This window comes from Embiotoca jacksoni, unplaced genomic scaffold (genome assembly GCF_022577435.1).
Source record: "Embiotoca jacksoni isolate LCO1_2020_lvr unplaced genomic scaffold, fEmbJac1.0.p SCAF_8, whole genome shotgun sequence".
NCBI classification, from domain to species: domain Eukaryota; kingdom Metazoa; phylum Chordata; class Actinopteri; family Embiotocidae; genus Embiotoca; species Embiotoca jacksoni.
Genome location: NW_027185436.1, coordinates 7,587,524 through 7,607,701, shown reverse-complemented (window position 1 = coordinate 7,607,701; position 20,178 = coordinate 7,587,524). Strand labels below are relative to the sequence as shown.

The 20,178-nt window shown below is 46.5% G+C and overlaps 1 protein-coding gene across 2 annotated transcripts; it reads left to right on the top strand.

The window, feature by feature from the left end:
- Positions 1–355: 355 nt before the first annotated feature.
- On the top strand, positions 356–19,918 carry atxn2 (ataxin 2). Of its 2 annotated transcripts, XM_069139187.1 has the most exons (24): positions 357–1,004; positions 2,642–2,672; positions 3,023–3,082; positions 3,408–3,479; positions 4,652–4,802; positions 5,701–5,715; positions 7,654–7,778; positions 7,942–8,033; positions 8,259–8,447; positions 9,022–9,194; positions 11,495–11,680; positions 11,910–12,089; positions 12,245–12,352; positions 12,552–12,622; positions 12,730–13,097; positions 13,271–13,334; positions 13,436–13,582; positions 14,311–14,328; positions 14,949–15,021; positions 15,883–16,076; positions 17,175–17,302; positions 17,400–17,592; positions 17,716–17,935; positions 19,717–19,918. In XM_069139187.1, the coding sequence occupies exons 1-24, from the start codon at positions 895–897 to the stop codon at positions 19,824–19,826; spliced, it is 3,078 nt and encodes a 1,025-aa protein (XP_068995288.1). In that variant the 5' UTR covers positions 357–894; the 3' UTR covers positions 19,827–19,918. The 2 variants fall into 2 exon arrangements, with proteins under 2 accessions (XP_068995289.1, XP_068995288.1); XM_069139188.1 differs by lacking the exon at positions 14,311–14,328 and having other exon boundaries at positions 356–1,004.
- The last annotated feature ends 260 nt before the right edge of the window (positions 19,919–20,178 follow it).

The window sequence follows — 20,178 nt, the reverse complement described above, 5'->3', positions numbered from 1 at the left end:
TGTAAACGGCGTGTGTGTGCGCGCGCCGGTGCGAGTAGCATGTTCGCCGGCTCACGTGTGTGCTGCCAAACAGCCATTGAAGATTCACGGACTTCCTGAAAGTAGTGCCGCCGTGTCGGGTTACAATCTTTAAAACTAAAAAAAAAAAGTGCATTTATTTGTTTCAATTGGCGGTTTAGATTAGATTTTTTTTTTTTTTTTTTATTTTTTTAGCCCAGTTTTTTTTTTATCTGTATATGGTGGTGATGAAATAAATAAATAAATAAATAAATAAATAAAATAAAAAAAAACCCCAGAGCTAACAGTCGTGTTATGAGCCGGTGCACCTTTCTTATATCCCTCCGCTGGTTTTTGTCCCCTTTCAGACTGTTTTGGTCTTTTCGCTGTTAGCAACGGAAAGAAGCCGAGAAGCTACAAACCCGTTTAGAGAGAACCGAGATATTTGTGTGTGTTGAGGATCGCATCACAAATTGACAAGAGGTGTAAAAAACACATGTTTATTTTTGGACGAGTTACTGAGGGCGCGTTGTCTTTTTTTTTTTTTTTTCTTTTTTTTTTTTAAATGTTTTTTTTTTTTTTTCCTGTTTTAATAGGAATTGTACGGATTGCTAATTTAGCTTAGCAACCGTTAGCCAGCGAGCTAGGTAGCCGTTTAGCATAGCATCCATCCCGGAGAGGCACGTTGACGTTAGCCTCGCTAGGTAGCCGGTTCTTCGGGTCGCTAACGTTGAAGCGAGCCGTCAACACAACCAACACGCCTCCTCCTCCTCCTCCTCCTCCTCTTCTTCTTCCTCCTCCTTCTTCCTCCTTCCTTCCTCCTCCTCGTCGTCGTCAAGGGAAGTTTGCGGGGGTGAAACCGGTCGTTTTTAAGACGCCGTCTTTTATGGGATCACCATGTCAATGAAGGCAGGTGGAAATCGCAGCAAGCCCGGCGGTGGCAACGCCGCTGGAGCCGCCGCCTCCGGTGCCGGAGGAAGCGGCGGCGGGAGACCGAACCTGGGCAGGTCTGTGACGTTCAAACGTGAACTGAGCGAAGTAAAAAAAAAAAAACACACAACAGCAAAAAAAAAAAAAAAAAAAAAAGGGGGCCGACGTGGCCGGTTTTCTGTACTTTGGGGGAGACGAATCGCTTCCAGTGGTAAAAGAGAGATGACATGTCGGGGTGGTGGTGGTGTGGGGGGGGAGAGGAGAGGTCCGTCCGACACCGGCCCGACACCGGCCCGGGGTGGCGGGCTGCGGGCCTCGCGACGTGTTGGTCACCGAGCGTAACGTGATGCAGTTAAAGCTAGCGAGGCCTGTCCGCTCGGTCCGGGTAGTGCTGCAACTTCGACGTAACGTCACCTCATCTTGCACTTTAAAAAAAACAAAAACAACAACCACATAATCCGGTCTGCCGTTTAGAAACATCTGGATGGGCACGTCGTCGTCTTTTTTTTTTTTTTTTTTTTCCCTACATGTGTTGTTCTCGTTGTCGCAGCTTTGCCGAGTTGCTTGATCTGCTTTTGGAGTCCAAATGCAGCTAGCGGTAATTAGCCTTGTTTGACAGCCCATGCTTTTGCGTTTCTTTGCCTCGTTCAAGCTCTGTAGCTGCCGGGCTAGCGGGGGGGGGACCACACGAGCCCGGGAGGGCTGCGAAACCCACTGCGTTTGTGCTGTTGTTTTTTATTATTTCATGTACGCTACCGCAACATTGCTGCAACGGTGGTGGCCGAGAAATTGATATAAAAAGCGGTGTGGGCGCACGAAAAGAGAAAAAAAAAAAAAAAGGGGGGGGGGGCGGGTGTGGAAACGGGAGTGAGGAGGAAAAAAAACAAAAAGGGGGAATTATAGACCGACGGGCTTTCAACCTTGACGTTGCCTTTGCTGCTCGTGAGAAATAGTGTCCTTGAAGCATGACTTTTCGGTACATGTCGACCCCCAAAGATGAAGCCGACACACGCTGTCAGTGCGGGATCTGCGTGCATATTGTGCTTTTCTTTTTTTGTGGTGGTGGTGGTACTTGGTCGGGCTGCTGTTCACCGGTCACCAGGACAGTACGCCCCATTCGCTGCGTAGGTTCCCATCTTATCCAGGCCGAGCGGAGACACCGTAAATCAAGATTGAACCAGTTGGACTCGGAGCACGCAAAACCAGCATATTTCAATTCCAAGTTGACTCGGCTTTAAAATTACGTGTGTTTCAGGGAGGCTATTACTCATTCACTACAGCGGGTATAATGAAGGGGATAAGTGGTCATGGCTTACATTGAATGAAGTGTGAATTCCTTGGCGGTGTGCCAGCTTCTGAACTAGGTGCATTTTAGGACATGCTTGGGGGGGGATGTAGGCCAGAGATGACTAGCTGCTCCTTGACCATTATTCTAACCTGAAAAATGTGGTAGGGTCCGTGGGAGATTTGGGGGGGATCTGCATCGCACTCAAATATGTAGTTAATCTACATTTGCCTGGCAGGCTGGTTTATATTAACCCAGATAGTTTGGATTGATGATGATTTTCAGGTTTCCCCTTTTTGAAACGGCAGTTCTGTCATCTCCAAAATTTCTCTTATTTCGCCACACAGCTGCTAGCAATTTGTTTCAGGAAGTGTGGAAGAACTTAATGATGATGGCAAGTTTGACACCGATGCCATTTTTGTGTTTCAGGGGAAGACACAGTGGTAAAAGTCCTGCAGCAGTAAGTAACTTGATAACTCTCCCAAATATGTGTAGAATAGACCAGTATTAGCAGAAGTTGGTTATACCTGAATGATGTGTACCTGAAGTCAGCTGCTTTTTGAAAAGGTACACAAAATGGATTAATTGTTTTTTTTTTTGTTCATTCTGTGCAGTCATTTAAACAATTTATCATGATTTTTTTGAAAGCATACAATTTGACCTCAGAGAAACTGATATGTCTCGTATGCATTATGACTGGAACAAATGTCCAGTAGGTATCACACGGCTCTGAGACTGTATTATGAGAATCTTTCTTTGCAAATAGGGAACCTCTGAAGTTAATTGTGTTGTTTTTTTGTTTTTTTTTAGGTAATTTTCAATGGTGTATATGCAAATATGAGGATGGTCCATGTCTTGACTTCAGTGGTGGTATGTTTACTGTGTGTCTTTTTTGTGTGGTCTTCTGAATTTTGTGGTGTGTGTGTAATAACATTGATGAACAGAAGTGTGAATTATACTTACTGTAAATGAATTAGCAACAGCAGTATTTCTTTGACCACATGCTGTTTCTTCAAAATGTCTACACTGCATTAAAACAAAGCCTCTTTTAAGCAGAGATTGATCCATCACTTGTCTGCTTCACAGCAGATGGGTTTCTGAATTAGTTTGTTTTAAATGTGTAAATTGACATTGGCACTTTTTTGATTGAGTGAGTGTCGCATACAGTGAATAACATTGGCCTGTTTACTTACAGGGGACCAAGTGTGAGCTCAAAGTGAAAAACGGAGCAGTCTATGAAGGAGTATTTAAGACATACGGTCCAGAGGTAAGGATCATACACAGTGTGATGTTCTTAATCGGCAATAATATTTAGCTAAATCTGTTACTTTCTCATTTCCTGCACTTGTGATTAAGCTCAACTGTGATAGCACCAAATAGCAGCTTCACCCCTGAGGTGGCTTAGACAAGGATAGCCCTTTCCGTCTTCCCTTTTATGGCGCAGAGGTCTGTGGCCCTTCGTCTTCCCTTTTAGGTTGAAGTATTCCCCAATCTTCTGTGAGGGGGGAAAAAAAACCCTGTACGAATGAACAGCTTAACCTGAGTGGTGGGAGAGGATTCTGTCCAGTTCATTTGGTGGAGCTTGGCTTCCCCTCCCCCTATTTTTATTATGTATCTTATACCTCTCACTTCTTTTTATAAGGTTGAGTGACTGCAATTTGAATGAGGCTGGCAGGACCCCAAAAGAGATCGAATTTGGTGTGCTTGCACAAGAAAACACCACTTTGTTTTGAGACCAAAACAAAGCGTCACAGTTGGCTTTTGCTATCAAAGGGTGTGCAAGTTGAGCTGCCGAACATGCTGAAATACTGGCATGTTGGTGTCTTCACTGCCCCTCTGTACACACTATCTTAGTCAACACTAATGTTTTGGTTGCAGGACTTGTGGTTTCAATTTTCTTCCACAGCAATATACTAGTTGTAGTACAACGTCTTGTTCCGAGGAAATTTGAGTTCTGAGAAGGTCCTCCATCTGGCACAACGCCAATAAATAAGCAGAGCTCCATATAGCTGGTTTTGCTTATTAGTAGTATTCTCATGATCCATTCATTTATTGGTTATTTATTTACTCATTTAGATGAATTTAAAAAAAAAAATTGTTATACTAGAAATAGAAACAGTTGATTGCAATAGTTAAGGTAGTCTACCACAGGTCTCTAGAAGCCAAGGTGACCTGTTCACATCTCGTACATTTTGTCCAACAGTTTAAAATGAAAAGATGTTTGATTCATAACAATATAACAGCAAGAAGAGAAGCTGGAAACCGAATATTTGACGTTTTTACTTAGTAATTTTGGAGTTTGGACTTTGATTGGGATGAATCGGTGCCTGGTCTCTGTCATCTGTGTCCATGCCTTCTCAGCTCCTCTGTAGATACTGTTGGCCTTTGCTGTATTTCAGATCTCCCTTTTATTCAGTTAAACATACCTATCCCCCTCAGTGTGACCTGGTGCTGGATGCAGCCCACCGAAAGAGCCCAGAGCCAAGCATAGGCCCCAGAAAAGAAGATATTGTGGAGAGCATCATTTTCAAGGCGTCCGATGTCGTCGTGGTGACCTTCAAAGATGTGGACCTGAATTTTGCCAGGAAAGGTACTGAGGGCATTTGTGTTGGCAAATATCACTGAGAAGTCTTCATATACCTAGTCTTATACATGATACATGATAACTTAGGTGACTTTGTCATTTTGTATGCAGTGGACATACACACAAATAAACACATGCAAGAGTGAATACCCATCAGCTCATACACACAATGTATTGATCTCTTTCAGTCTCTATTCACTACATTGATGTCACAGAGGCTTTGCCATGAGTCAAATCTTGTGTGTCTGCTCTGAATGGCCAGTCAGTGAAGACCAATTTGATCTATCGATTGGTCCTAAGGTTGCCCCAGTGCACCAAGGACACTCAGTATAAGGCTGAATGAGGCTTCTTCATGTAATTCATCTTGAACCACATAATTCTCCTTTGAACGATAACAGAATGTGGGAGAGTTGACTTTTCCCGAAAATGAGTGTGAGGGTTTCGCCACATGATTCAAAGACGTGGTGCTGCACCAGTGTCACTTCTAAAGTAAAATTGTCACAATAATATGTGCCGTCGCTGGAAATGTTTTGCAGAAAACAAAAACAAATCCGCTGATTTATCTGAGTCAACAAGACCTTAAACTTTAGTATTTTTAAAATGTATTATTTCTGCAGATAGCAATTTGCTCTAATTGTGTTTTTAGAAGTTAAACGTGTTTGTCATTAACTTATTAGCTGAAATAAGTGGGATGTGGGCACATGGCCTGACAATGAAAACTGCACTCAAGCTTGTGAAGAAAGAGCCATGAGTTTTACTTTAACACTTGCAAATAGTTGAACCATATGTTAAATATGTTGGGCAGGAAATCTATTGTTGGTGTGATCACCAGTCAGTCATTCTGTGTGTCAGCCCATCCTCTGACTCTGTCATCTGTGTGTGTCTCTCCTTTCCAATGGTCTAGTCTCCTCTGACACAGGTAATATATGGCTGTTTTCTCCTCTCACACATCTCTGTATGCACTCAAACACACACATTGATCAGCCTTCTGGAATTATGAAATTAAACTCATAACATTTGTGTTAAGGTTTGGGCATGATCTATTGCTGCACTTTAATTCCAGTTTGATAGGAGAATTTAAGAAGCGCTGCTTTCATATAATCTACAACTAAGAATCAGATATCTGATGCAGGTCAGTCTTGCTCCATCTTTTCAGTAGATCCTTTGTTAGCTTTAGAGTGGATGTTGCTTTCGGTAGAATTATTGTCACTTGACAGTCTATTTAGTTCGGCTGTTAGCTTGCAGGTTAGCAGTGACTCAAAGTGGACGTTATATGTTTGGTCTTACTTGTGAGGAATTTGAGGATGTGTGAGAGATACTTTATACAGCCAATAGTGTGAAATATTGAATGCAGTAAACTGATGCTGAAACTTCTTTTGTTTATTTTAACTATTCTAATGCTCATATTTCTTTTTAACTGTGGTTTAGGTTTTAAGATGACATTTAAAAAGTTATTTTTTTAAACATAAATAGTTTTAAGTCATTTTTATTATGTTTTAGCCTCAAGCACAGTTGAGGCCTTCATGTAGCTAGTCAGCAATGACAGTCTACTTCTCTTGAAGAAGGATTTTGTTGTTATTTTTATTTTTAACTTATCTACCAGAACATCATTTTTCTTGAACGTGGAGTTCTGCTGCAGCACCAGATTTTAAGCCTTAGTGGACCAGAGCTCATGTTAAATCAGTGTTAGAAGGTAAATTATCAGCATTATTATTATTATTGTGATTCCTTTAAAAGCAACCGATTGCAAACCCATGTTGAGCACTAGCACTTTATTTGCTTTCTTGGCATTGTAATAGATATGAAGTTCTGTCAGGATGTTTAATTTCTTTTGGCCCTGAAAGTACTTTGAGGTCATCAAATGGACTGCTGTCTAAATGCATGTTTGCTTCCCCCTCACTATGCCCAGATTTGATTTGTAAATTTTCCTTCTTTTATGTAAAATTTTCCCTTGATGGACAGTGTGCACAACGCATGCCAACAACCTCTAGAAATCAAAACCAGGCCTTTCAGCCCAACTGTCTGTATGAAGCCAATCTAGTGTTTGTCTAAACCCGCTCGGTGCCAGAAATGCTTAAATGCCCTTTGTATTGGTGAGACGAGTTGGGATGGCTGAGTTATGTAACTCCAGGTGGCTGGTACGTGTTATGCACATAGTCCATCGGTGCCAGATCTGAGAATGTGAGAGCAGACTTGGGCTAACGTGTGATTAGATTTCCTTTCAAATATAATTGGGGGTTTGTCTTTGAGCATGCCTGTCTGTGATTCATTCTGTTGAGCCAAGGTATTCTGGATGTTTTCTTTATACCTATAAAGGCTGCCTTTCAAGATGTTGCCATGGCGATGCTTAACAAATGAAGCTGGGGGGAAGAGTCAGGCATCGCGGTTACTCTGTGATACCTGAATTTAATTTCTGATAAAAGTTGGCTTTGGCCTTGTTTCTTGATTGACTGAGCTACAAGCTAAGCTACACATTCAAGGCTCCCTTTTTCCTGTTCTTTACAAGGTTGCATTCACAGTCTCACTCACGCTGTCAGAACCGTTCATCCTTGTTAGCCGTACCAAGGCCAGCTCAAGCATTAGCTCAAAACAAATTTTGAAAGGATTTTGTCCCAATCCGGTTGGACCCATGTCTGGATGCGAGTGCCTGTTGAACCACCAACACCTCCATACAGACCTTTGCTGTGAGAGTTTGCGGCAGAGGCCTTTTGAGGCATGAGCGTTTCCCTGCATAAACAGTGAGAGTGCAGCCATGTGACCGTTTACTGTCATGAGCTCGTGTGTGGGTGTGTGGGTGTGCGTGTTTGTATGGGTTTGTATGTGGTACATAAATATGTATTCTTTGTGTATGCTGCAGACAACTTCACAGATGCAGCAGTGAGCGGCAGGATCAATGGCGAGCATAAAGAGAAAGATCTCGAGCCCTGGGATGGAGGAGAGACCCATAACTCTGACAGCCTCGAGTCTCTGGACACAGATGTGGTGAGGAAACAGATACACAACACGTGTGAAACATAGAAATGAATCCATATCCATCCACAGTAAACATAGTTTGTGTCATCTGATCAAGAGCATTGATAAGTTTTTATAGGCTTATTGTCAAATATTTTCTCTTTGCTACACTCTCTCTCTCTCTTCATGTCAGTCAAATGGGTGGGATCCCAATGACATGTTCAAGTACAATGAGGAGAAGTACGGAGTCTTGTCCACATATGACAGCAGCCTGTCCACATACACGTAAGCGCCTCCATGTTGTCTTCGTATTCTCTCTGTGCCTTTCTCCCTGTTCAAAGTCTTTATTTAGTAACACACCATGATACACCTAATAGAGGAGCTGGAGATACTAGAATTGTGTTTTTTTTTTATATATATATATATATATATATCTCTGACCTCGCATGAAAGAAGTAAAACTTTAAACTCCTTAGTCACTCTCCGTCTGACCCGAGTCTCTCATCCCAGGGTCCCCCTGGAGCGGGACAACTCCGAGGAGTTCCTGAAGAGGGAAGCTCGTGCTGCCCAGCTGGCAGAGGAGATCGAGGCCAGTGCCACGTACAAGGCCCGCGTAGCGCTGGAGAACGACGAACGCACCGAGGAGGAGAAATACACCGCTGTGGTGCGGGGGGAAAGGGAGACTCACACACTGAGCAGGTGAGACCAGGGTGCACATTCAAAACCGGAGGTGGCACAATACACGTAATTATGTAATTGTGGCCTGTGTTCGCAGCATGTTCAGATTGAATTATTTCTCATTGTTGGTAATAAGCTTCTGATTGGTCCTACACTGTCAGCTCCCCTACCACCCAGCAGCACAACACTGCATAGTTCATAATTATTATTAAATGTGCATACTGTGGGCCAATGAAGAAGGCTGTACGTATATTTCTTCATACTAGCATGTCAAACACAAGTACGAATATTGCACATGCGTAATGCTTGCAGACAGCATGACCAATGCTGTCTGCAGTAGAATGACGCAGGCACTGCCTTAAGAAGCATATTTAAGCCTTAAAGGGAGGCGAAGTAGTTCCAGCAAATTCACTAAGTCGACAGCAGCTGTTCCCAGAACAAATACTTCACTGGTAATTAAAGAAAACACGATCATTTTGGCTAATGAGAAGTACTTAGTTGAATGTGATGGCGTGTAGAACTAATTTCTCATCTTGACTATTTCCTGCTATATATTTATCTGAACCATCTGCCTGTATTGTTTGTTTGTGTGCAGAGAGAACAAGTACATTCCTCCAGGTCAGAGGAATAGGGAGGCGATGTCATGGGGACCAGGACGTCAGAATTCACCTCGTCTGGGTCAGAGCTCAGCTGGACCCTCAACTCCTCGACCGGGCCCTCATGATTACAGTCCGAGCTCTGGGGCCGATCAGAGGGTGGTCAACGGAGGTACGCTTATTAAATCACTCACAACTCTGTTGCGTTACTTGCTCCGCCCTACTGTATATACGCAGGACTTCTGAGACAAACACAGGTTTTCGGTTCATGAGTGAGTTGGTCAGTGCAGTGGCCAAACTGTGACTGGAAAACATCTTGTACTGTTTGATGGATGTAAAGTTAGTCGGAATGTTTGTATTTGCTGTTTATTTTATTTTCTCCATTTATTGAATATCTGTCAATCAAACCATTTTATTTCTGTCTTGCCTTTTTTTTTTCCTCATAATTATTAATCTCTGGCTTCTTTCTGTTCCAACTACCTTTCCTCCACTGTAACTGGTTGTCATTCGCTGTTAGTCATCCTTGATCATTTGTCCTTGCCTCTTTTTAGGTTCATCCCACTGGCCCTCACCCTGTCCATCTCCCTCCTCCCGCCCCCCCCTCTCGTTACCAGTCCGGTCCCTCCTCCCTGCCTCCCCGGGCGACCACGCCCACCAGGCCACCCTCCAGACCCCCCTCTCGACCCTCCAGGCCTCCCTCTCATTCATCCCACCCCTCCTATCCCTCCTCTTCATCCTCCTTTTCCCACCATGGGCCCACGTCGCTGGCCTCCACTGTGCCCAAACGCATGTCTTCAGAAGGTACCCACATCATTGTGGAGTAGACCTGGGCAAAGGCATGAGTTGAAAGTGGAGGGATTGTACTCCCGGTTATATTCCTGGTCATATTGAAAGCTGTTCAAAGGGTCTTCAAAGTTAAATAAGGAAACTACTTTCAAATGATAAATTTGCCCAGGTCTAGTGTGAAACAACAAAAACATGTGAAACTGCTTCTTTACATTGATTTTGGGTCAGATTCTCAGTTTTTTTTTCTTTTTTTGTAAATTGTGAGGGTACAGTAATGCACAAATCTGATCCTCTGTCAATGCATCAGGCAGTTTCACCTCGGCATGTGGATGAACCTCAGTGTGTGCTGTCCTTTCTGCCTCGTGGGAGTTTATGGCACCAAAAATATAAAGACACCAGTCTGTCAAAATGTTGTCTGAAAGCATTCAAAGGACCATAATCTTAGCAGACAGCATAATAAAAATGTAACGACAAGAAATTACAAGGCTGTCTGAAGATTTGAATGAAACATGAGGAAGATGCTCACAGAAGTTTGTATTGGCCCTTTAAAAAGAGGATAAATTATTAAAACCAAACTTCATTAGTTGGTTCTCACATGCAGTGCTTATCGGGGGACGTTGGCTCCTGCGTCAGCTTTCTATTCCAGCGCATTGGATTTGCAACATATCAATATTTAAGTTGACTTTATTTACATCCAGTGTTTCCCATACATATACGCAGTTACATTAACGACCGCCCAATTATTTTTTGCGATCCATTTCAGCATTTCTTTTTATCGGTCCGAGAGAACGATGCTATCGACAAAATCGATTAACGATCTCCCCTCGCACTCCTTCAGCGGTGTCTACTCCGTACCGTGTCGGTGCACCACAGGGGGGGGGACAGGCAGGGTTGAGCTTAGTCCTTCTTGAAACCCAGAGATCAGAGGACAGAAACTAGCGTGACCATCAACACCTGCAGAACACAGCAGAGACTGTCACACTGAGCTGAAAAGCTGCACCTTTTCTGGTTGATTTTGTAATTGTAGACACAGAACACATAAAATCGAGCACCAACCACAGTACTAAGTTACTCTGTAATTCATTTTAATATTTGAGAAAAAAAAAACATCCACTGTGAAGTTTTTTTGACATTGTTCCAAATTTTTATATCTTACTTAAAACTATAGGTGAACTCTGACCTCTTGGTTCTTGTTTGAAGTTGAATCCAATGCGCTGGAGCACTGAGTGACAATAATTCAATGCCACTGTTTAAACAATTATGGAACGCGTTTCTACTTTTCAAATATTTTTTACTGTACATAGCAAAATGTTCAACTATTGTTCAGCCAAAGATCAGTTTCGCTCTGGACTGTTCACTGCACAAATTTTACTAAACAGCAAATGATGGAACTCCTGGTTTCCACCTCATCATCTCTGTTTTCCCTTTTCTCATCTTTCACTTCACTTTGTTGTGGTTTGGAAAGTGTGATGTCGTTTTGCCACTTTACAGGATCATCTGCAGCGTCTCCACTAACATGCATGTCAGCAAATAACACTGCTGTTTGACGTGATGTTTAATCCTTAGATTAGGACGTAATCACTGCAGAGGTTTGAGTTTTTAAAAAGCTTTTTGTGAGACACAGGTGAGTTTTAAAGAGACACCTTCACAGCGGGAGGGTTTGTACCTGTCTGTCTTCATCTACAGGTCCACCCAGGATGTCCCCAAAATCACAGCGGACACCGCGCGCTCACAGAGTGCCACCCTGCCGAACCAGTGGGGTCCCCCCAGGAGTGGATTTAATTTCCCATAATACCCCGGGAGAGGTCCCAGTGACTCCACCGACCAGGAGTAGCTCCTCCGGAGGGACATGGTCCTCAGTGGTTAGCGGAGGTAGAATCTTTTTTTTTTTTTTTTTTTTTTTTTTCTTTTCTCCTTCCTCTTCTTTATTTATTTACTCTTTCTGTGTGCAAACAAGGTCAGAAATTATGGTTTAGCGCCACTGGTTGCCAGGTGACACACTTCAAATACCTATTCTCTCATATCGGCGAGTAAATCAAGATGGGTGAATGTAGTTACATCACGTGATCACCAAATTCGTATTTCTTCTTCCTCTCCTCAGCTCACAGACCTCGCTCCCCCCGACAGAACAGTATGGGTGGAGCCTCCCCTGGCCCCTCCTCCTCCCTCCCGTCACCCCAGACGGGAACAGCACCTGTGGAAACTGCTGCTGCACCATCAGCTTCCTCTCCTACTGCTGCTAGCCCCGCCCCCAACATGGTCGCCTCTTCATCAGGAGATGGTAAGCTTAAAGTCAACGCACGCCGAGAGTGACTGAGGGAAAAAGGTTTGATGGTTTAGTGTGCAGTAGGCTCTGTTACTATCAGTAGTGCTGTTCTCAGATCCTTGTTCTCCGTTCATACTGGGAGTAAGCAGACTTGTGTTTTTATTCTATAGCTAAAGAGTGTCGTGTCCAGGAGACAAGACAAACATCCCCCTCGGCAAACAAGGAGAACATCAAGCCTTTGGACAGCTCACCTAGTATCACCAGACCAGTCTGTAAAGGTACAGTGTAAACTGGATATCGGCATTTGCCTCAGAAATCAGCGTTTCAAACTTCAAAGTGCTGTGAAGCTTTATCTGAGATGCTTGTTTCCACCATGTTTTTATTTATTTAGCTGTCATAATGTAGTTTGGACTGATGTGCTGTCATTAAATAGCTCTTTCCTGACTCTGAATCAAGTTGTTTTTTTTCTACTTACAGGACCCCCTTCTATGGCACCAGACCACAGAAAACAAATAGATAATTTAAAGAAATTTAGTGTAGATTTTAGAGTAAGTATCTCTTTCATTCATGCGGTATAGAACTGCCCGAGGTCTGACATGGCTCGCAGAGCTTGTGTGCACCTCTTCAAGTCTTCCTCTTCTTGTCCTGCTTCTAGTTGCAGTCTAGTTCAAATCCAGATCCTGCCTTCGACCAGATGATGACCAAGCCTGCCAGAGATGCAGCAGACAAGCCTAAAGACCTTTCCCTGGACAAAGCTTCCACAGCGGGGCGGGAGGGCACCGAAGACGGCGCTGCAGTGGTTGCCGCCGGGACGTCCGGCGGCGGCGGCGGCCCCGCTCCGTCCGCCGCCACGAACACCAGTAAGCCCGGTAGCCCCGCTGCACTGTCTCCGTCTCCCTCCGCCCCGGACCAGAAGAGGGCGGGGCTCGACGTGACGTCACAAGGAGTTCAGACGACCGGCACGTCTACGTTCGGCGGAGCCAAGCATGACGAGAAGGAGGAGAAGAAGGAGGCAGTGCAAGAGTGAGTGGAGACGGAGTCCCTCGAAAAGACCAAAACCGTCATTGATCATCTGTGCCTGATACGTTTTATTCTTCGGGGCAGTAAAGATCCACTGTTGTCCAGAAACAAACATTAAATGTATATTAATGATATCGTAACAATTCAAATGGTCACCGTTTGTTCTCCTCCCGCAGTCAAGTAAGAAAGTCAACCCTGAACCCAAATGCCAACGAGTTCAAACCCAGGTTTAATACGCAGGTCGGTATTCGCTGCTATACAGGTTCGACCACCGCAAACTCGGATCGCTGTTTATCTCATTTCGATGCCTCTGACCGTCGTCCCCGTCTCTTCTCCGTCAGCCAAAACCAGCCAACACCCCGACGCCTCCCCGGCCTCAGGGCCAGCCCAGCCCCTCCATCATGGTGCAGCAGCCTCCCACCGTGTATGGCCAGACAGTGTGCTTCCCCCAGATGTACCCGCTTACACCAGTCAGCCCCGGAGTGCAGGTAAGACAAACACCAGCACGTTGAAGCGTGCAGCATATTTCTGCTCAGACACGGATCGCCCCGAGCATGACGTAGTATCAGGAAATGCGGGATCCATCGAAACCGATCCCTTTCAGTGAGGTCTCCGAACATGTCTGCTTTTGTTTGTCCTCATTCGTTAATTTTCTTTCCCTCTTCTGTCTTTGATTCATATCTAATGCATGCGATAATTATTTCTTCAGTTTCTCTTCCGTTATTATTATTATTTTTTTTTTTTAAAGACCACATCACCTTTTTTTAATTTATTTATTATTATTCCTTTGTTTCCTTCGTACACCTCAATATAGAGAATATGCATCTTATGTCATCACTCGTCTTTTCCTTTTTCATCTTCCAAAAGCTGTTACCTGAATGATTTTTGCTGAATAAATTAAAAAATAAAATGTAAATATTTGATCTTACAAGCTCAGAAATGTTTTAAGGAAGGAGGAAATGTTTGAAATGTTTATACAATGATGCCAAAATGACATTTCTAAGCACTCCCAATGCAATTTTTTTTTTGATGAAAGCTGTTACATTTGTGAATCGCTATTTGTTCTTTGTTGCTTCAAGAAAAACTTGGTGATCCAACATCAGACACATGCAAACGATAACAACTAAATAGTGGTTCTTTTTCCCTTCTCTCCCCGTCCTCCTCCTCCTCCTCCTCCTCCTCCTCCTCCTCCTCTTTCTCTCTCTCGCTCCATTAGAAAAGCATAATATGGAAGGTTTGTGAATTTTTCTAAGATTTATATTTTTTAAATCCTTATTTTTTCGTTGTTGTTGTTTTTTTTCTTTAAAGCCCAATCAGTAGAGATATTTTGCTTGCTTGTTGAATTAATGCCATCAGATGTTCTTTTGCCAACTTCTTATTGCAATTTCATTTTAAAACTTGTCATCCCAGATGGACTTTTTTTTTTTTTTTACCAGACAAATGGCTGCAAGCTAATAGCAGTTCCAGCCTCTTTTTGTTTTCGCTGCAGTACTGTTTTGTAAATGAAATGCATGGTGTATGACGTTAAGGAGCAGAAGTGACAAGTAGTGTTTGGTTGATAGTTGTAAAACGCCTTTTTTTTGGCCCAACGATAGGCGGGCGTAGTCATTGCATGTGCCCCCCCCGCCAGGTAAGAGCTAATGCCCACGAGTGGTTTCCGATCTATGTTTTTGTACGTGCGAGGCGAGCGGTTCCCCGCGTAGCCACGTGGGTCTCGCACAAACAAGCATAAAGTCACCTATTTCTAGTCGAGGGCTTTTCATTCTCGTAGGGAAGATGCTCGAGTTTCACTGAGAAGATCGAGCATAAATGTGTTCTCTTCATCTGCCATCCTCACCCCCCTCCTCCCTCCAGTCTCCGGCTATGTACCAGGTTCAGATGCCTCATATGACGGTCAGCCAGTCAAAACCCTACAGACCAGGTAAAGGTGAGAAGAATCACTGCTTTCCTTCTATCATTTCTCCGACACCAACTTCTCTTTCTCTCTAAACTCACTAAATACATTCAGGTTGGGAAAGTTACTATATTAGGCCCCAATGTAATAACTCCTATTTGAAGATCTTTAAGTATTCATGACGTTCCGATTTTCTCTTGGAACGGTTCACGTGCCGGTGCTTCCGTTACATTACGAGGTTTTTTTTTTTAAATTTTTTATATTAAAGTGTGTTTTATACGTCTTAAAGATTTAATTGGCGCTAAAAGTGTTGATGAAACCATCTTTTAATGAAGGGGAGTTTCTCAGCCCAATTATCCCTACTTTTTTTTGCCACCGTGGAAATAAATTCCTGATCAGTGAAATCAATCGGAGAGCGTCCCCTGACGCGTTAATACTGAAGCACAGCAGGAGGCTGAATCTTCTGCAGAGCCAGCCGGGCATTAGTGATTACTGGATGTCACGATGAGGAGCTGAAAAGGAGTCTGAAAATTCTTCGCACTCCGTCCTTCAGCTTCGCAGGAAATGCGACCGATTGGTTAATTCATGAAGGGAGTTTATGATTCCCGCAGGGAAATTGATTTGCCGTGTGCCGCCAAAATCAAAACGGCGTACACTCAAATGATCGCAAGAGAGTCCGGAGATGATCTGGTCACGTGTCTCTCGTCTCCAGACCGTTACTTTCCAGGGATAGTGTTTCGAAAGGGGCGGCTCGTATTACAATCGGCTGTCAGGAAACGGCGCTCGTCTCTTTCGTTAACCAGCAGCACTTTGGTTGCTCCTCATTGACTTTCCCCCCCCCCTCCCCCCCCCCCCCCCACCCCCCCATGTAATCTCCAAACATGAATCTCTTAGTACCCAACATGCCCCAGCAGAGGTCAGACCAGCACCACCCGCCAGGCACGCCCACCATGATGCACCCAGCCACAGCAGCAGGCCCGCCTATTGTAGCACAGAGCCCCGCCTACCCCGCGCAGTACTTCACCTGCAGCCCGCAGCAGTTCACCAGTCAGCAGCTCGTCCAGCAGATGCCACACTACCAATCACAGGTAAGATTTACTGTCCTCCTCCTCCCCCCCCCCCCCCCAGCGTCTGAACAATACAGCGCTTCAGCAGCTTTTTCCAGCAAAGGCTCTGCCCCGGAGGCTCTTTCACTGAGAACCGTACGTGACCATTACAGCCACTGCGGCAACATCGGTTAGTTCTGGCAGCTTTTTTTTTTTTTTTTACCTCTCTCCCAGCTGCTCACGAGTCGGCGTTTTGCCTGGACAGATGCTTGCGGTTCAGCAGCTCGACGGGGGGGGGGGGGGGGCGAAGCCAGCGTTCTCTGAACTGACCATACCTGCCCCGCGCGTCGGGCAGGTTGAGCCTCCACGTGGCCCGAGAGGCCGCTCCGAGTTTGGCCTCCGGGTTTCACAGTTAATACAGCAAACGCGTATGAATTATTTTAGAAGGTTCCCTGCACAGAAAAATCCTCATTTTAAAGCGAGCAGCAAGGCTCAAGCAAAGCATACTCAAATCACCAATTTACTTTGTTGTTTTTAAAGCCTGACTGATGCCGGATTTTTGGAGCCAATACCAATAACAGGAAATAGGAAAAAAAAAAAAAAAAAAAAAATATATATATATGTTTCTAAATTCACGCAAGGATCTTTTTCTACACCATGTTGTGGTTTTCACATTAGACATTTATGTCATTATTACTGTATCTTTGACAGCCCCGTATCGGGCAAATGAAATCGGCCATCCGTTAACGTGGTGGTTGATATTGTCAGAAATGTACATTTGTTGTTGACAATCCGACATGTGAGGTTTGAAACTAAAATGACTGTTTAGGTTCCTCCGTCTGGTAAGCAAACTCGGTTATTTAACTTCTTAAACGTTACGTATTGTTTTAGCACAAAATGATTTTTATTTCAAGAAAATACGGATTTAAAACCGGTCAAATCTTAACTCGGGTGTGGAAACGTCCCGTCACATCAGACACTCGATGCCACTTTGACTCTTTACAACAGCCGACGGCCCGAGCCTTACGGTCCAGTCAGACGTCCACTCTCGGCTGAGACGAACCTTTCGATGGACCCGCCGGTGGACTCCGTCGCTGATGCTGTCAGTCTCGTGTCTGTCCTTGTGCGTCCCCCCTCCAGGCGCAGCACGTGTTCAGCCCGGTGATGCAGGGCAGTGCCAGGATGATGGCTCCTCCGACCCACGGCCAGCCCGGCCTGGTCTCTTCCTCGACCACGCAATACCCCGGAGCAGACACACACCATGTATGGTACGTCAGCCCGCCAGCTGTTCGCAGGGTCGCGTTCGGCGTCCCGCTTTAATTGCTTTTTGGTCGGTTCCAACACGGACTCCTGTTGTGCCGACAGTGTCTCCAGGGCCGATGCCTCAGCAGTACCCCCACCCCAGCGCCACTTTGCACCCTCACCCGCAGCACCCCCAGTCCTCCGCCACGCCCCACCGGCCAAGCCCAGCAGGGCGGCCCGCCGCAACACGGAGGTCCTCCGAGCCACCCCGCCGCCAGCCCGGTCCAGCACCAGCAGCACCAGCAGGCTGCGGCAGGTGAGAGTCTCCGGGGCGCTCCGGCACCGACCCCCCCGCGCCGAGCGCGACCGCCGTCGAGGGGAGCGCCGAGCGGACCGCGTTCACGCGCGTTGTGTTTTTTTTTGTATGTCGTCGTCGCAGCGGCAGCGGCGGCAGCAGCCCAGGCCCTCCACCTGGCCAACCAGCCCCCGCAGCAGCAGATGTACTCGGCTTTGGCCCCCCACGCCTCCCTCCATGACCCCCGGGCCCAACCCTCAGTCCCCCCAGGCATCGTTCCCCTCTGCCCAGCAGACCGTCTATATCCACCCCGCAGCAGGTGCAGCACGGCTACAACCACAACCACATGGCACACGTGCAGCAGGTAGGTCGCCGCCGACCGTCGGCTCCACGCACGGCAACCGCGGCAACCGCAGCTCGCTCCGGCCGGAGGGGCCGGAGGGGCGGAGCTTCCCCGAGTGGGGTTTTTAAGGTGGCAGAGAGAAAGTCTGGGAGCACTTCCACCGGCTGTTTAAGTTCATGAATGGATCGTGTTTGATGTCGACAACGCTGCAGGTGAAAGGCGTGTGTTTTCAGGCGGTCCGACCGAGTTTAAATTCGGAAGCGGAGCTCGCGGTTGCGGATGGACGAGGTTTCAGTTGAAAGGGAGTCAGAGGGGAGAACAAACCCCATTCACCGGGCCCAACCACCTCAGGTCGATGTAAACCCGGTAACGGTCCTCCCGACACTTAACATTTTGGGCCACCCACGTAAGTTATTAGTCCGCCGTTCCCGGGAAGCACGCTTCACAAGAGTTGAATAAGAATCAAAGAGCGCAGCGGGGTCGCCGGGTTCGGTCGACACCCTTCGTACCGGACCCGTGCTCGCCGGCAAACAGCTGGAGACGCCGCACGCCGGAAGGACTGACGAGCGCCGGCGCTGCAGATAAGGTGTAAAACGCGTCGGTCCGGCTTCAGGGACGCCGCTAGATTGTTGTGACCGGTACAAATACGACAACCCGGCAATATAGATCTTCCAAACGTCTCGCGCGCCAAGAGCCCACAACGCCTCCAGAATAAAGAGCTGTCGGCGATATCGATTCGTAATAGTTTGTCGTCCACGTAAACTCGGGCCACGCCGTTTATTATTCTCAAAACAGTAAGTTGACATCCTCTCGGGTCTGACTGATGATTATCTACCGAACTCCGCGGTGTGGCAGACGAGCTCTCTCTCGTCCTCGCTCGCCTCCGTCCTCCCCGCTGATCCGAAGAGACGCACCGCAGGTGGAGCGGAGGAGGGGCTCAGAGTCTGGAAGGGCTCGGATCATTTCTCACCGATGGACCCCGGTGCGTCTGGTGAAGCGTTCGCACGCTCCGTGATACCGTGAACTCGTCTCGCGTGTGAAGATGGGAGGTTGAGTCGACTGTGGAGAGAGAGAGAGAGAGAGAGAGAGAGAGCAGGATTTTATCTTCTGCTTGTTCTTCTGTTGTTGTTGTTGTTGTTTTTTAAACCGAGCGTCGTCGATCTAAGTAAAGTGTAACCCAACGGCTGAATGTTCACACGAAGGCAGGGCTGAGACACGCACACGCACACACACACGCACACACGCACACACGCACACACACGCACACACACACACACACGCACACACACACGCACACGCACACACCACCAACCACACACACGCACACACACACGCACACACACACACACACGCACACACACACACACACACACACACACACACACACCGCACACACACGCACACACACACACACACACACACACACACACACACACGCACACACACACACACACGCACGCACACACACACACACACACGCACACACCACACACACACACGCACACACAGCAGACACGGAGAGTTTGGGTTGGAAGGAATTATCAGCTGAAAAATCTTATGATCAGAACAACGAATTGAATTTTCTCACGTGATCCGCCTGTAACGTGTCCACCATCCATAATATCGTGCCTCCCCACTTGATTCCACCCCTCCTCACCCGACAGCTGTTCCGGTTCACTCCCCCCCACCACCACCACCACCCCCCCCCACCCCCGCAAAGCCGCGAACAGTGTCCCGTCTCTCGCCGTCTCGCTTCCCGTCAACGCTCGCCTTTAACCCGTCCGCTTTGTCTCACGCCCCAGGCCCATATGCAGTCCGGTTTGGTGCAGTCTCACCACCCGGGCACCACCCACCCCCCGATGATGCTGATGGCCACCCAGGGTCCCCCCGGGGGGGCCGCAGCCACAGATGACCCAGACCGCCCTCAACCCCATCCCCCGTCTCCTCAACCACACATTTCTCCTACCTGGCACATCCACAAGGTACTTCGACTTACCGGCGCACTCCTGCGGGCTCACCGTGTCCCCGCCCAGCTGTAAGAGGTACACTCGTTTCAGCTGCCGGGGACGGTTTGCAATATGCGTAATGCGGAAGAAGACGTTTTGGAGGACGAGGTTTTGTGTTTGGTTTTAACCGGACGACCGCGGGCCGAAAAAGGTTGAGCAGGAAATTCTCTTGTTTCCAGACGTGTTTAAGGACGCGGAGAGGGGAGGGTTTGTGTTCTTTTAGGAAAAACGGGAGCTTTGTGAATAATCGCGAGGGGG